The sequence below is a fragment of the Syngnathoides biaculeatus genome, chromosome 13, assembly GCF_019802595.1.
Source record: "Syngnathoides biaculeatus isolate LvHL_M chromosome 13, ASM1980259v1, whole genome shotgun sequence".
In the NCBI taxonomy this organism is placed as follows: domain Eukaryota; kingdom Metazoa; phylum Chordata; class Actinopteri; order Syngnathiformes; family Syngnathidae; genus Syngnathoides; species Syngnathoides biaculeatus.
This window is the reverse complement of record NC_084652.1, coordinates 4,244,574-4,261,181: the sequence shown is the minus strand read 5'-3', so window position 1 is coordinate 4,261,181 and position 16,608 is coordinate 4,244,574. Positions and strand designations below refer to the sequence as shown.

The window sequence follows — 16,608 nt, the reverse complement described above, 5'->3', positions numbered from 1 at the left end:
GGTCGTGTGAGCTTGACATTTTTTTGAGTTCTGGTAACATGAAGGATTTTTAATTCAACTTGGTAAGCCAAAAAAGGAAAAACATAGAACACCGTGACTAGCAAGAAACCTTGCATATTACCTAGGGCCCGATTTCCGTGATGTTAACTTTCCCAAAATACGCTGTGAAGCACTATCATCATAACATAGCAAAAACTATTTTTTTTTGTTATAAAAACATTCAATTTTAACTCAGATATATTTTAGGAAATAAGGAAAATACACGATAAACGCATTGTTCATTTGTTGTCTCTGCGACGCCCCATTTCAGACAAAATTTCAACTTGTTTCCTCGCATTTGAAAATCAAATTCAATTTGCAGAGTTGTGTATTATCAAATTCATCAAAAAATTTCACAGAAAATGTGTTTTCTTGCTTATCCACTAATGAAGTTGAATGAAAATATTTACATTGCTTTTTTGCCAAAAACCACCGGCCTATAAAGGTGAAGCAGAGAGTAAACAGTGAACAACAACTATAAACAAAACTTTGTTCAAGTGGATTAAGCTCATCAGAAAATTAAAAAAAAAACAAAAAACAAACTTTAACAATGTCAAAGTAAGTCTTCCTAACTTAGCTAGCAGTGGAATGTTTTCTTACAGGCACGAAACTGGCGATTAGCGCACAGGTCGCCATGGTTGTTTTGGGAGTATCAAGATGGCGGATGACGACGTCAGTTTCGGTGACCAACGAGTCATTCAGTGTTTTTTTTTTTTTTAAGATCAGTGAGTGGCACAGAAAATGTGATCACTTTACATTTCAAATTCAAATCCTGGCGACAGTAATTTACTTCCATAGTTGCACTGGTTAGCATTAGCTAGCATGTTTAGCCTCTGTGAACCGTTTTCATTTTTTCCGTCTCCTTCAAAGTCAATATAGAAGACCAAACCTTTATCACGGCGCGGTGTAGATACAATGTGTAATATAATCAAAGACTTTATAATGCTGGTTTATTTATGATTATTTTATATTGGATTTCATTAACTTCCCCCATTTCATGCACCGCATTTTACGCACTATAAGCCGCACCGCATTACAAGGCGCACCTTCATTGAACGGCCTAATTTTAAAACTTTTTTCACGTTTTTAGGCGCATGGAACAGATGCTACAGTAGAGGCTGGGGTTACGTTATGCATCCATTAGATGGAGCTGCACTAAAGGCTCAATATTGGCCCATATATAAGGCGCACCGTCGGATTTTGAGAAAATTAAAGGCTTGTAGGTGCGTCTTATAGTGCGGAAAATACGTATGTCCACTAGGCAGTGTTTGGTGTGGAGTCGTTTGGCAGTGAAAGGCTTGACGGGACAAGAAAAAGGTGCAGCTCGATCCAGGATGTCTTTGGCGCCAAGAAGAAAGCAAACAGGGAGGAAAAACTCCTCCGCTCTTATCCGCTTAAGTCAGATTTTTTTTTTCTCACTTTTAAAAACCCTGAGATAAACATGTACGTCCATGTATGGAAATAAAAAAAAAAAAGTCCACGTACAAATCGCAGCAGAGTTTCGCGTTCATCAAAGTGAGCACGCGTGTGTCCGACTGTGGTGCGATTTGACGGCAGGAATTTTTTAGGGGCGGGGGGGGGGCATGGTTCAAACGTGGCGTCCAGTGAGAAAGTAGAGGGGCCGGTCCTCACTGCAGTTGGCCGTCTGGAACTCGTCGCGCAGGCGGAACTGCCACTCGTCCTCCAGCTCCAGACGCACGATGGTCTGACGCAGGGAGCTCCGGTCCTGGCAGATGACGCAGAGGGTGGCGCCTGGGGGGGGGGGTGAGCCGTTTGGAATACCTTGAGACTCTTGACCGCAGTCACCCAACTCTAGCGGCGGGCTGCGCATTTTGGCGCCCGGCGGGGGACGGGCCTGCCCGAATCCGCCACTGCCGCGTGTCAATTATACAAAGCCCAATTGCAATGAAGTTGGGATGTTGTGAAAAACAACCTCTCACCAATTGAAGACTCTACCTCTTCTTCTTTTTCCTTTCGGCTTGTCCCGATTTGGGGTCGCCACAGCGTGTCATCTTTTTCCATCTAAGCCTACCTCGTGCATCTTCCTCTCTAACCCCAACTGCCTTCATGTCCTCCCTCACAACATCCATCAACCTTTTCTTTGGTCTTCCTCTCTTCTACCAATATGAGTATACTCTCTCGCCTCTGGATATGCCCACACCTTCGAAGTCTGCTCTCTCGAATCTTGTCTCCAAAACATCCAGCTTTTGCTGTCCCTCTAATGAGCTCATTTTTAACCCTATCCAACCTGGTCACACCGAGCGAGAACCTCAACATCATTTCTGCCACCTCCAATTCTGCTTCCTGTTGTTTCTTCAGTGCCACCGTCTCTAATCCGTACATCATGGCCGGCCTCACCACTGTTTTATAGACTTTTGCCCTTCATCCTAGGAAAGACTCTTCTGTCACATAGAACACCAGACACCTTGCGCCAACGGTTCCACGCCGCTTTGACCCGTTTCTTCACTTCTTTACCACACTCACCATTGCTCTGGGTTGTATTTGAAGTCGTCGACCCTCGCTATCTCTTCTCCCTGTAGCCTCACTCTTCCCCCTCCACTTTTCTCATTCACGCACATATATTCTGTTTTACTTCGGCTAACCGTCATTCCTCTCCTTTCCAGTGCATGTCTCCATCTTTCTAATTGTTCCTCCGCCTGCTCCCTGCTTTCACTGCATATCACAATATCAACTGCGAACATCATGGTCCAAGAGGATTCCAGTCTAACCTCGTCCGTCAGCCTATCCATTACTACCGCAAACAGGAAGGGGCTCAGAGCTGATCCGTGATGCAGTCCCACCTCCACCTTAAATTCTCCTGTCACACCAACAGCACACCTCACCGCTGTTCTGCTGCCCTCATGCATCTGCTGTACTATTCTAACGTATTTCTCCGCCACACCGGACTTGCGCATGCAGTACCACAGTTCCTCTCTTGGTACTCTGTCGTAGCCTTTCTCGAGGTCTACAAAGATACAATGTAGCTCCTTCTACTTTCCCACGAGCATCCTCAAGGCAAATAATGCATCTAACTGAATACACGCCAAAGATGTTCATGTTCAAACTGATCAACTTTCATATTTTCATTTTGAATCGTGACGCCTATACGACTTACTCACTGCGTTAAATCAACTTTCCTTTTAAAATCACGCGATAAGCATTTGGGAAGTGGGGACTAACTGGCACACTGGCGCTCCGGGGTTGCTCATATTTTTAGCCACGGCTGTACAATTTTAATAAGAATGACCTTCGTTTTTGGATTCACCTTAATCATTTTTCACGTGTTAACGATGATAAGAGGTCAGACCTAGCAGCCATAGATAACTTTCAAATGCCCTTTCTCAAAAGCTCAAGTTGATGGAATTTCCTGTTTACTTTTTTATTTCCTGGGTTCCTCGGTTGCGAGTTCAAATCTGGACTAACGCTTAGCCTGGTTTTGGCCAGGTTCTCCACTCTCGCTTTCTCCCACCTCCTCCGAAATTGATGTTACGTTCATTGAAGACACTAAATTGGCCATAGGTGCGAATGTGAGCGTGAACGCTCGTTTGTCCGGACAGGTCACGCGGTGGCTCACCTTTAAGGAAGCGGAACTTCTTGAGGAGTCCGGAGACGACGAATGAGTCGCACAGGTACAGCAGCAGGCCGCTGAACACCAGGCCCTGGTGGTTGAGGTTGGTGGAGTGTGGACGGGAGTTGATGTAGCACACGGATATCTGACGCACACGTGTTACTCGAGTTAGTCCGGATTTGCGACATAGCGGTGATCATTGAAGGAGTGACGGCTCCTAAATTGGAAAAACGTGAGTCGAGGTACTGCGCTCGGTCGCTCCTCACCTCCGGGCTGATGTTGAGGTAGCTGTCGATGGACAGGACCGGGTTGTTCGGGTTGTGAATGGCTTGGGGGAACAGTCGGTAGCTGCAGCTCTGCAGGAACCTTTCCAGCAGGAACTGGGCCGGCGCATCCAGCAGGGTCTGCTCGCTGTCGGGGGCGCACACGTACTGCAGAGGGCTGATGGGGGCGGGGTTCTCAAGTTCCTGGAAATGGAGAGCAAAGCGGGACTAGGGAGGAAGTTGGGAGGAGCGCTAGACAGAACACACAATAATCCCTCGCTGTATCACACTTCACATATTGCAGATTCAGCGCTTTATTTGGTTCATTAGCGTAGCGCAATTACTAACCTGCATCTCTCTGGTTCCGTTAGCATTGCTGGCTATTTGACTACAGTGTGGCAGCAATGATTCAGATAAGGACAATTAAGCTTTACCGAGCAATTTCAAATGACACATTTGGTAAGACGCCACTGTTGCTTTGCGATGGAGTGACCGTGACGTTAAAGGCCACAAAATAGAGAACAAATGTAAGTAAAGAGCAACGTTTAGCTTGATTTTCTATGACCTGTAATTAAAAAAAGGAACGCGAAGAATTCAGGGAAGTAGCAGCAAGCAGCATGACGCTTTGAACTCTGTGAGGCACATTACCCTACGGTTTAGCCCGCACGGGTTGAATTTCATGTCACTCAAGCAGAGCACAGAGCCTTTTAAAGACATGCACTAGTGTAGTGTGTGTGGACGGTGATCTCAAGGGGACAAATAAATTGAAATGACCCAAAAAGAACCTATAAAACCAAAACCAGCATTCTGCGTGTTTTCCAGAAATCCTCGTCAAGACTTTTCTTGTGGGTTTACCGATGACAGACATGCGTGCTAAGTTCCACAGAACCTAGTGAAAATGTTTTCAGGGGCAGAATTTTCTCAAGATTTTCAAGCCTTCTTGAGACAAAGTGTTTAACCGACTATTTGACTAGTGGCTATATTGACTTTCTAACTTCGCACTGACGTTTCTAAGGGTTGATGTCAAGTCATGCTAATCACGTGTTGCAGACAGTTTGACAACCCGCTCTCCACAATTCCGTTTTCCGGGCGTGGCTTCTTCAGAATTTCTGGGGGATCTTCCGATGATGGAGATGCTTAACAAATCCCACATCGCAGCGTGAACGTGGCTTTCGAGAAGTTGAGGTACCCACCACGAGTTTGGGTTTGACCGTGTAGTCTTGGTTGCCGCCGACCGGAATGTACTTCTTCATCAAGCTGAAACTGTTGAAGCGACACAGCAGGAGTCCGCTGCTGTTCACCCGAAGGTTGAAGTCCACCTCCTCGCAACTGTAACTGTGCACCACAAAAAAAGAAGAAGAAGAAAAACACCGTCAGGAAAACAGTTCCAAACCAAATGAGCAGCTGACGACTGCCTCCCCCGCGCTTACCGGTTGAGGTCGTACTGGACGTTCTGGGTCAGATCCACGTTGAGCAGGACGAAGTCGTACAGGTGCCCCCTGCTGAACGGCCGGCCGGGGGCCTTGCGTGCCAGGCTGCTGTTCCACTTGCGGGCTCCGCACATGGCGTAGAGGAGGATCTTGGGGGTGGCCTCTATGTGCCACAGGACCGCTTTAAGGGACACGTTGGTGAGCCCTGAGCCGGCGTCGGAGGTCTCGCTGTAGGATGAGAACCAGGCAGATGGGCAAGAGAAAAACCGCAGACCTCCACCAAGGTAGAACCCTCGTAGACTACCGGGAAAAGGCATGCTACTGTCCGGTCCATGGCTGATGACAAATTATGGATGGTGCTAGTTTGTGTCTGTCGTAAACTGAACCAATAATTATTTATCCATCCATCCATTCGTTTTCTTTTGCCGCTTACCCTCACGAGGGTCGCGGGGAGTGCTGGAGCCTATCCCAGCTCTCAACGGGCAGGAGGCGGGGCACACCCTGAACCGGCCGCTAGCCAATCCCAGGACACATAGAGACAAACAGCCGCACTCACAATCTCACCTACGGGCAATTTGAAGTGTCCAATTAATGTTGCATGTTTTTGGAATGTGGTAGGAAACCCGAGTGCCCGGAGAAAACATGCAAAATCCGCACAGGCGGGTCCGGGATAATAACCCAGCACCTCAGAACTGATCCACAATTATTCATAGTTATCTATTTTTTGAAACAATCCAATTTTAGTGGCTGCTTTGGCACCACCTGGTGGAGTTTTGGTGCAAAGGAACTATGCTGAAGTGAGTTGAGAACATTCATTTCGACAAAAGCAGTGCTTTGCTACCATCTTGTGGTATCTACAGGCAATTACATTATATACAGAATCATAAGACAACTTTTTCATAACTCCTAGGAACCAAATATGCAATGTAAAATAATTCTTTTCATTTCCTTTATACCTATAAATTGATCTCTTTTGATTTTGGACATGTATTTTTTTGAAAAATAAAAAAAGTAAAAACTTTTATACAAGAGCAATTACGGTATGAAAAGCATGGATTATTGTATTGCTAAAAAACAATTAAATGAATCCATAAAAGAAGAGCGATAGTGATTGATCTGTAGCTACCACCTGTTATCGGCGGGCTGTTGGGCGTTCCACAGCACGCAGGAGTCGTCCATCATGACGATGAAAGGCCAGACTTCCTGCCGCTTGACGCCTTGCTCCTCCCACCGGTTCCTCTCCAACTCCAGGTTGTGGTACGACAGCTCCTTAATCATGAAGCGAGCGGCGCCTAGGGCGGACGCAGACGCCGTCGTGGTTCTCGCGTACCCGCACGACGGGCCGTCACGCAGAAGCCGACCTCACTTACCGACTCCGGAGTTGTTGAACATGGCGGGCAAGACCAGCAGGATGTGGTTGGGCCAGTACTGCCTGTAGTGGGGCATCTCAAAGTGCTTGACCACCAGGATGTGGAGGTGAGCGGCGCCCTCCATGGCGTGGTAGATGTTGAGCAGGCCGTGCTCCTGCCGCCCCGTCGTCGGCGTGAAGATGGGGCTCTTCAACAGGTCGGGGTCCTGGAGACCGGGATGCGAGACCAACCCGGAGTGGTGCAATGATTACTTCTGGCATGTTGCAGACATAAACTCACCACCACGTCTAATTCAACAGCTTTTTTGACAAACAAAATCTTGCTTTACTGTTCTGTTCCTTTTGCGAGGCTCCACTTTCTGGTTCCTGGACGGAGGCTGGCCTTTTGATTATACGCTGGCATCTTCCTCTCTCACACCCACAGTCCTCAAGTCCTCCCTCACAACATCCATCAACCTTCTCTTTGGTCTTCCTCTCGCTCTTTTGCCTGCCAGCTCCATCCTCAGTACCCTTCGACCAATATGAGTATACTCTCTCGCCTCTGCACATGTCCAAACCAAGGAAGTTGGCACTCTCTCGAGTCTTGTCTCCAAAACGTCCAACTTTGGCTGTCCCTCTAATGAGCTCATTTCTAATCCTATCCAATCTGCTCACTCCGAGCGAGAACCTCGACATCGTGTTAATCTTGGTAATTCACACATTACCTAGCAAGCTAACTAGTTTGCGAACTAGACAGCGAAGCAGCTAAGGAAATACAGTATTCAGCAGAGTTTCAATGTGTTAACTATACCATGCATGGCAAAATACCTAATGTAAATGACGACAACGTGAATTACCGTAATTTCCGGCCAATAAACCGCAAATTTTTTTTCCCCACACGCTTTCAACCCTGCTGTTTATGCGGTGATGTGGATAATTTGTGCATTTTTTTTTCTGACGGCCGCAAGGGGGCGCTCGAGCGGAAAAGGTTAGAATGACACCGGTGGAATACCGAGGAAGTCACTTTTACTGACCCTGTTAGCGCTGCGTTAGCGTGTTGGTGCTGTGTTACTGGCATGTCTCAGTGATATTTACTTGTCACTTTTATTTTAACCGGTACTGTTCGCATTAGCACAGCGACGCTAGCGTTAGAACGTCCGGTGGAATATATGTGCCAAGGAAGTGACTTTACCAGTCCGGCCCTGTTAGCGCTGCGCTAGCTTGTTACTGGCGCATCTTGGTGACTTGGTGACCAGTATTTTTTTTTTTTTAAAGCAGCCCTGTTAGCGCGGCGGCGCTAGCAGTAAACTCTCAGTGTACTGTCTTTCTTTGTAAATGGGAGCCTGCGGCTTTTATCACGGCTGCGGCCCATGTATGTACCAAATGGTATTTCCTTTACAAATGTTCTGGGTGAGGCTTATAACCAGGTACGCTCTGTAGGCCGGGAATTACGATATATTTAAAAAAAAAAAAAATGTGCTACGCTAATTGCATGACAACATAGCCAACTGAGTAGCTTAGATACCTTCGCGCCTGAGGCTAAGACCAAGCGTTATCTTTTAAAGTCCAGACGTTTTGGCTTTCCAATTGGATTTCGCAAGAGCTCGTGAACAAACCTTGTTGGAGACCAGAGGCAGGCGCATGCTCTCCAGGTGGCTCCCCTGTTGACTGAAGACAAAGTGCTGCTCCTTGTCTTTGGGAATGACAAACTGGAGCTGGACCTCCTCGCCCAGCATGGACGAGCAGAAGGTGAAGGCGTGGAAGGTGCACTCAGAAAGCTGTCACACGGATTTATGAGAAGACGCACGCTCAGTTGGTTATTTTATGTTGCATAATTGTACATGATCTCAGAGGTAAAACCAGTTCACCGCTATATCTAGCCGAACTTTGTGGAAAACCAAACGATCGCGTCCCAGTTGGGTGCGCTCACCTGCGTGGCGGGGCTGGCGTCACAGTAGTGGTGACACTGCTCGCAGTGGTGAAAGGCGTTGTGGGCGGCGAACCGAGTCAGTCGTATGGATTTGGTCTCTCGCTTGGCTACTGTGTGGCTCCCGTCTTCTTCCTTCAGAACTGACGGCAGAAGATCCCACCGGTTTGCATGCACCTCACCGTGCGGATTCAATTCCGAAACCTTTTTCACCGCGATGTCACATGTACTTCCGGGGCGGCAAAAACTTGCGATTGCAACGCTTTTGAACAGGTCCACTGACTCGGCGTTGTTCTCACCTCTGGAGCGCTTTGGCATCTTGTCGCAGTGGATGGGGCTTGCCTTCCTGAACTTGGAGTCTCGGGGGTTGGGGTCGAAGGGAAGCTTGCGCATGTCCTCGACGTCGGGCCACTGGTTGTTGACGGGCGTCGCCACCTCCGACGTCTCTGTAGTGTAAAACTCCCGATGAGCCGCTAAAATCCTGAGAACCGCAAACGTCCCGAGTGTCAATCGTCTGTTACCTTCGACTGCCTCTTCCTCGTCGGACTCCTCGTCGAACACGTCCACCTCCAAAAGTCTGATGAGCATGCGGAAGAGGATCCGCAGAAACTGAAGGTAGGCCCCGGTTTTCCCCACCTGTCAAAAAGGCGCAAGCAGAACTTGTTGGACCTTTGATTGACAGTCCACAACATTAGGTCCTCATACACCAACTGCATAAAAAAAAAAAAAAAAAAAAAGAAAGCCAATACAATACTGCCCCCAAGTGGTCAAGGAAAACACAACAGAAAGAGCAGCACAATAAATTGAATTTTTATTTAATTATCTCTTTAATGTAATCTTGAAAAGATAAAATACTACTGAATTAAGATTTTTTTGGTTACGAGTGCGGTCACAGCACAATTTAAAGTCACTTCTCAAGGCACCAGTGTACGGCGGATACTCGGTTTTCGAACGAAAATTTCGAGATTTTTTTTTGCTTCTGTCGAAGGAAAATCGGTACTCGAACGCCCTGGACAAAACCCGGAAATAACATAACACGCGCGGCCCGACCAGCTGAATACTACATTTGTAATGGGAAATATCGATTCGGTTTTTGAACAAATCGGTTCTCAAACCACCTTCTGGAACGGATCCTGGTCGAGTACCAAGGTTGTGCTGTATTTGGTTTAGGGGGCCGCTAAAAATTATGTTTGATATTCTGAAGGATCAAAATTAGAAGAACTGAACGGCTTGTGTTGGTTTCTACCTGTGGCGGTCCGCTCAGCAGGAGGCGTCGAGGGTGCGGGGTGGTCGGCGCCTCGTAGTCGGCGTGGTGCTGCTTGGCGACGGTCCACTGGCGATAGTAGGCGCTCTGCTCCTCCCCGTGCAGGCCCGAGGTGACGGGGGGCCTCAGCGGGCTGCTCCAGGCCACGTCGGCGTGGGGCAGCAGCGAGAAGGAACTCAGCTGGCTGCCCGAGTCGGCCGACAGCAGGTTGTACGCCGGGCGCGACATGATGACGGTCCGCGGCGACACCCGCGACGGCTTGGCGTGGCGGGCGCACTGCGTGGACTGGCTGGGCCGCTGCGTGGACGAGGAGGATGGCGACGGCGAGGATGAGGACGAGCTGGAGTACAGCGAGGGAGGGGCCTTGGAGGTTTTGGGAGGATTAGAGGGGATCTGGCCACCCACGGAGTCACACTCCTGCTTGACACCTGACGTGTCTGCTGCCTCCGGTGCAGCGTTGGTGGCCTTCGGGGGTGCGTCCGCATTATCGGACGAACTGACCCCGTTCTCCACCAAGGACCCCGAAGTCCTGGTGGCCACGCTGCCGTTGCTCTGAGGTCGCTCCAGTTCGTCTCCGTCGTTCACCGGGGCGGCGGCCTTCTCGCCGTCCGACTCCCGGGGGCCTACCGCCTTCTTGGGCTCCTGGACCACGCTCACGGACACGTAGGTGCAGGCCAGGCCCACTTCCTGCTCCAGGGCCGTACGCGTCAGGTAACTGGAGTCGATCAGACGGAGGTCGCTGTATTTCAGAGACCTACAGAGGAAGAAGTAGAAGTACGTGGCGTGCCTGTACCTATATACTGTAGAACCTCGATTAAAACGGACCCTGATATAAGATATCGGATAAACTGGTGACTGGTGACCAATTCAGGCTGCAGACTGTCTTTCGCCCAATGTCAGCTGGGATAGCGTGTGACATTTGTGAGGATCAGCGGCTTGGAAAATGGACATGAACTTCTAGCAAACCCCCAGAGGTCGGATACTTCAGAATTGAATGTAACTTTGGAAAAATATGGCTTTCAAATTGCGGATTACTGTGGGTTTCATGTACCAAATTCCGAAGCAGGTAGAAATGTAAAAATGACCTGGGAAAGGTCTCTCCGAGGGGGTCTTTCCCCGTGAGGATGACGATACAAGGGAGGCCCTCCAGATCCTCGTAGGTGAGGGGAACCCAGTCTTCATTCTCATATCCCCGCCAGGCCTGCAACAAAACACAGTTAAGACCGACCGAGTGCTCGCGGAGACCAGATTTAGGATCGCTGGACTACACAGCCGTGTCTCACCCGAAGGCGACAGGTGAAGTTCCTGGGCAGGCTGATCTCGGAGGCGGGGCTCCCGAGCAGCACGGCGAAGCACAGCTGGAGGCCCAGCTTGTCGCGCACGTCCTCCAAACGCTCGCGGGCCAACATGGCCAGCTGCAGCGAGGGCACGCGCACCAGCAGCATGTGGCCGCGGCCCTGCGAGCCCTCCCGGCCGGGCGCGTTGATCAGGTCCTCCACCATCGCCAGGGTCTCGGGCGTGATGTGGTCTCTCAGCGACGGCGAGGAGGTGAGCGCCATCATGGCCTCCGTGTACTGCTGGATGAGCAGGTAGCTGCGGATCACCATGCTGTGCAGGTGGGGGTGCCTGTCGCCGCAATTCAAACTTTGTCAGCGCGTCGCACTTTCGAAAAAGTCATTGAAAGCAGCGGTTCTCAAAGCGGGGTTCCCCAAGCTGCATCATCTTCGGGTCTGTAATTGTTCACTCGACACAGACGCGTTCATTTTAAACACTTGAGCGAAACAAACGTCGTCAGACCTCTGCAGGAGTGTGTGGACCATCTTCTCGAAGGCGTCGTCACAGCGCAGGATGGGGCTGGCCACGCCCCACTGCAGGGACCTGCTGTAGTCGCACAGGCCGAAGTAGGCTAAGTCGCCGGGAGCGAGCGATCCCTGCTGGGAGACAGACAGACAGACAGACAGACCGACCTGTTAGCCCCTTTCACGCCAACCGCCTAAAGAGGGGTGCGCACAGGCCCGCACTCAGGCCTAAACTTTGCTGTTTGAGTCAAGAAAAGACCAGCTCCACTATTCAGTCACTGTGATCTGACCATCGCAAATCTGCAAAAAATTACGCGTGTAAAATTTGTTACCAGTAGAAATACATAATAATGAAGATAATGAAAGACTGAAAGCTGCGCAACTGCACACACTCTCAGCGCACATGAAAACAAATCCAGCGCAGTGAACCACAGCCTGACTTTTTTTTTTTTTTAAACATGGAAGCCCAGCCTACTTCTACGTCCTAGTTTACCTGACGCCGCCCCCCCCCCCTCCGGTCCTAAAGGGGTACACTCATAATTACAAACAGAAGACACACCCGCAACTTTGTAACTCCAGGCACGACTAGTGGACCACGGCTGTAACTTTATATCTGCGGGCATGACTGACCACACACCCGTACATTTTTCCAAATGTGAGTGACTGCCGATTCTCCGGTCCCTGAGCTATAACTTGAGGGGGCATAAATGCAATTTGCAATAAATAATATCCTACTCTAAAAAAAAAAAGTAAATAATGTATAATCGGCTTATCAATAAAACTCCTCTTCCCTATCCTGGCTGTGGGCCAATTTAATATGATTGTCATGTATCATCAGAAAAATCTGATATGGGTGCATGAATAAAGGTGTTTTTTTTCCCCCCAGAAAAAAAGACATCGATCCATCAATACATTTTATTTGCCGCTTATCCTCACGAGGAGTGCTGGAGCCTATCCCAGCTTTCAATGGGCAGGAGGCGATCTACACCCTGAACTGGTCGCCAGCTAATCGCAGGGCACATCGAGACAAACAGTCGCACTCACAATCACACCTACGGGCAATTTAGTGTGTCTAATTAATGTTGCATGTTTTTGGGATGTGGGAGGAAACCGGAGTGCCCGGAGAAAACCCACAAAAACACGGGGAGAACACGCAAACTCCACACAAGCGTGGCCAGGATCAAACCCGGGACCTCAGAACTGTGAGGCCGACGCTTTACCAGCTGATCCACCGTTCCGCCCCTTATGACATTTTTTTTTTTCTAAAATAGGCAATGAATAAAAAAAAATCTTACGTTTAATTTATGCTCGTCACATGATCCATCGACCCAAATTTTTTTTAACCTTAACGTGGTCTAAAATCTGATTGTAAGCATCCAATTTAGGATATTTCGTACCCATGAGGTCAGAAATAAAAGGTCCACTAGGCGGCGCAGTTGATCTACCACAATGCTGCAGTCATCATCCATCCACGTGATCATTATCAGAGCAATAAAAAGACGAAGCATTTAATTTTTCAGACGCTCACCAGGCTTTCATTGGAGGGCCAGTGCACCTCGTTGTGCACGCTGATGCGGGATTGGTGCGTTTGCAGCGTGTACGGGAAGCAGCTGACCTGCAGCACCAGCAGGTTGAGGGCGTCCAGGACCTCCTGGCAGTTGACCACCCTGTCGGCCAGACCCTGCAGCTCGCCGTGGCACACGGAGCCCGACAGAGCGCTGGAACGTCAAGATGAAAGACAGCCGAGGTTTTTAGGGGTCTGGTCTTTTGGGACCGGAGCAGTTCTAGACAACCACGTGACGCGAGTTCCCCATGCGAGAGGGTTGAAATCGTGTTAGGAACGGGGCGGATTTAAAGAACACTTGCAGAGGAGGCTGGAATATAAAACCCAATGACCTGACCCACAAATATGCAAATGTCAAGGTTCACCCTCCTCCTCTTTTTGTTTTCATCATAAAAAAAAAAGAGACCAAGGCCAGCCCGGCAGTCGAAATAATAATAACAATTTTTTTAAAAATCTGGTACCTGGTGAGGTCGACGTGAGAGTTGTCGTGGATGAGAACAAACAGCGTGTACGGGTTCTGTTTGACTTTCCTCATGAAGGCCTCCATCCTGCCGTGGACGTCGGCGTCCAGTCGCACGACGTACTTGTCGTACTTCTGAGGCGAGCACGACTCTTCCATCCCCAACTCGAACAGGACCCCTGCGGGAAAAAACCCCCCAAAAAAAACAACAAAATCAGTGCATGATTATTTTTCGGTTTTGGTGATTCTCTTCCTTAGTACCTGATTGTCGGATGCGCTGCGCTGTCTGGTTCACCAGGATGTGAGAGGGCGGCACCAGAACCAGGAAGTCCACTTTGCAGAAACGGCCCAAGTCCAGGTTCTGGCTGCCCGAGTCGGCGATGGAGCAAACCTGCGAGAGGAGGCGGCGCGCCACGCTCAGCTGGGTCGGAAAGATCTGGAAGACCTTGCTGAGCAGCTCTGGTACCGAGAAACGGAGAAAAGGTGACTCGCACGTTTGAACTTTGTCGCTAACCAAAACGGCAGCTCCTGCCGAGTCACGCGAACGAGTCTCACAGATGAATTAAGATCGAAAAAATACATATGCGGGGAAAGAGCATCTAGATACGGTTATTATTGAACAAGCGGACGCTCCGCAAGGTTTGTTTCTTGCCAGCAAACCATTTTTTAGTTCTGCTTCATTTCTTGTCCTTCCTTGCCATGAATCATTTTATTAGCCACTCCACAATGTTGTGCGCACACCACGTTTACGTGTCGTGACGAGTTCGATCCGGGCTGTTTCCGCTGTCGTCATTCCAGCTGCGTTTCTCCCTTTCAACCCTCTTTCTTCCGTTTGAACTTGACATTAAAACGAAATACACCACTCCACAGTGTTGTGTGTGGTCATAGTTTGTTACTTGTAGGGCTGGGCTACGCATTTGTTTCACCCAATCTGCCTAAAAAACATTCATTTCCTCTGCATCTGTAAATATTTCTCCCTTAAATTTGATTGTGAATTTCACATAACTTGATATAAATTGCAGTAGGTCACCCCACAATGTTGTGTGCATCTGTTTTGCGGTAATGTTCACCAATTTATTGTTCCACAAAGTCTCTTTCCCCTCTTGTCCAATCGCTGAATTTCTCCAAATTAGTTCTTTTTATGCAGTTTTAGACTCTATTTTAACTTGACCTTAATTGTAATGTGCCGCTCCACAACATTGTGTAGGTCCATCTTCATGGTCCCAGTGCAGGTCAAGAGTTTTTGTTCCGCTCAATCAGCTTCCATTATGGTTGCTTCACTACTTTCTCCATACTTATCCTTGAAACTCCATTTTTATGCAGCATAAATTGTAATGTGTCGCTCCACAGTGTTGTGTGCGTTCATGCTTACGTTGGCTGACTTGTCCCCCCCCCCCACTTGTTCCGTCTCCCTTCTTCCTAATTTACTGCATTTCTCCTTGGGAATACTTTTCATTCCATTTAAAACTCAATTTGAACTTGACAGAAATTCTAATACGCCGTTCCACAATGTTGTGTGCTCACGTGTTTACGTTTCTGGGGAACTATGCCAATCATTTGTTCCATCTAATTACAGTTGCTTCACAACCTTTCTCCATACTTATCCACTAAACGCCAATTTAATGCAGCATAAATTGTAATATGTTACTCCACAGTGTTGTGTGCGTTCATGCTTACGTTCACTGACTTTTTTTTTTTTTTTATCCACTCGTTCCGTCTCCCTTCTTTCTGTTTTCCTGCATTTCTCCTTGGGAATACTTTTCATTCCATTTAAAACTCAATTTGAACTTGAGAGAAATTCTAATACGCCGTTCCACAATGTGGTGTGCTCACGTGTTTACGTTTGCGGGGAACTATGCCAATCATTTGTTCCGTCGAATCTATTTTTGTGGTCTCTCTAATTTCTTTTTGAATCAACTCTGCCATTCACTTCATTTTTCAAGATTTTCGCCATCCGAACGATGCGACTGCCGCCTCCTCTCGAGTCAAATCCAAAAGCAAACATCGCGGCGTTTGTTGCGGTGCGGTTCGGGCCTCGCCTCTGTCCGAAGGTGGTGACATGCTGGCGGACTCCTGCGAGTGGATGTGGTCTGTGACATCGCCCTGGAAGGGCTGGATGACCTGGCCCTTCCGCCGCCGCTGATACCGCACCAGCTGCTTGTCCAGATTGTCCCCTGCCAGCACGAGCCGTCGCCATGGCAACACCCGCCACACACCCACACGCAGACAAACAAGCGTGAGAACATGAGCAAACACTGCATAAATGCTACACAGCCATGTCTAATATTCATGTATAATGATTCACTTTTTTTTTTTAACTATTTGAAGGATGTTATTTTGTTTTTTTACGTTTTGCGCTTTCAAATTTAATATGAAAAGATTCCCATCGAACAAATCTTGACGCTCGAATCTCCGCAAAGATCGTTGTGCGTTTCGCAGCTGTCACAATCACGTCTTTTTAAAATTGATTATGCTGTACATATTTCGCCATGCGCCGTAATAAGGCGCAACTTTTTTCCACACGCTTTCGACCCTGCGGTTTACGCGGTGACGCAGCTAATTTGTGCATTTTTTTGCGAACAGCCGCAAGGGGGCACTCAAGCGGAAAAGTTAAGCGTGAGACCGGTGGAATATATGTGCCGAGGAAGTGACTTTTACCCGCTGTACTAGCGTTTTTACTGCCATGTCTCAGTGATTTTTACCAGTATGTATTTTTTTAAGCGGCCCTGTTAGCGCGGCGGCACTAGCGTTACAAGAGTGCTGGAGCCCATCCCAGCTGTCAACGGGGTACACCCTGAACTGGTCGCCAGCCAATCGCATGGCACATAGAGACAAACAGCCGCCCTCACAATCACACCTACAGGCAATTTAGAATCTCCAATTCAATGTGCATGTTTTTGGGATGTGGGAGGAAACCCACGCAGGCACGGAGAGAACGTGCAAACT

At 48.6% G+C, this 16,608-nt stretch overlaps 1 protein-coding gene across 9 annotated transcripts in view; it reads right to left on the bottom strand.

The window, feature by feature from the left end:
- Positions 1-204: 204 nt before the first annotated feature.
- The window catches only part of greb1l (GREB1 like retinoic acid receptor coactivator), a 58,514-nt gene continuing 42,110 nt past the window's right edge, over positions 205-16,608 (bottom strand). For 7 of the 9 annotated variants that reach the window (XM_061840433.1, XM_061840431.1, XM_061840432.1 and 4 more), the window contains 19 exons: positions 15,702-15,836; positions 13,924-14,121; positions 13,664-13,841; positions 13,167-13,356; positions 11,637-11,773; positions 11,123-11,465; positions 10,925-11,040; positions 9,822-10,593; positions 9,097-9,211; positions 8,875-9,021; positions 8,579-8,718; positions 8,265-8,426; positions 6,671-6,875; positions 6,430-6,592; positions 5,301-5,528; positions 5,064-5,205; positions 3,874-4,074; positions 3,614-3,752; positions 205-1,791 (listed from right to left, as the gene is read on the bottom strand). In XM_061840433.1, coding sequence (XP_061696417.1) covers positions 1,628-1,791; positions 3,614-3,752; positions 3,874-4,074; positions 5,064-5,205; positions 5,301-5,528; positions 6,430-6,592; positions 6,671-6,875; positions 8,265-8,426; positions 8,579-8,718; positions 8,875-9,021; positions 9,097-9,211; positions 9,822-10,593; positions 10,925-11,040; positions 11,123-11,465; positions 11,637-11,773; positions 13,167-13,356; positions 13,664-13,841; positions 13,924-14,121; positions 15,702-15,836 — 3,875 coding nt within the window. In that variant the 3' untranslated portion in view covers positions 205-1,627. The remainder of the gene's footprint in view (positions 1,792-3,613; positions 3,753-3,873; positions 4,075-5,063; positions 5,206-5,300; positions 5,529-6,429; positions 6,593-6,670; positions 6,876-8,264; positions 8,427-8,578; positions 8,719-8,874; positions 9,022-9,096; positions 9,212-9,821; positions 10,594-10,924; positions 11,041-11,122; positions 11,466-11,636; positions 11,774-13,166; positions 13,357-13,663; positions 13,842-13,923; positions 14,122-15,701; positions 15,837-16,608) is intronic. The other 2 variants (XM_061840434.1, XM_061840438.1) reach the window with 1 other exon arrangement.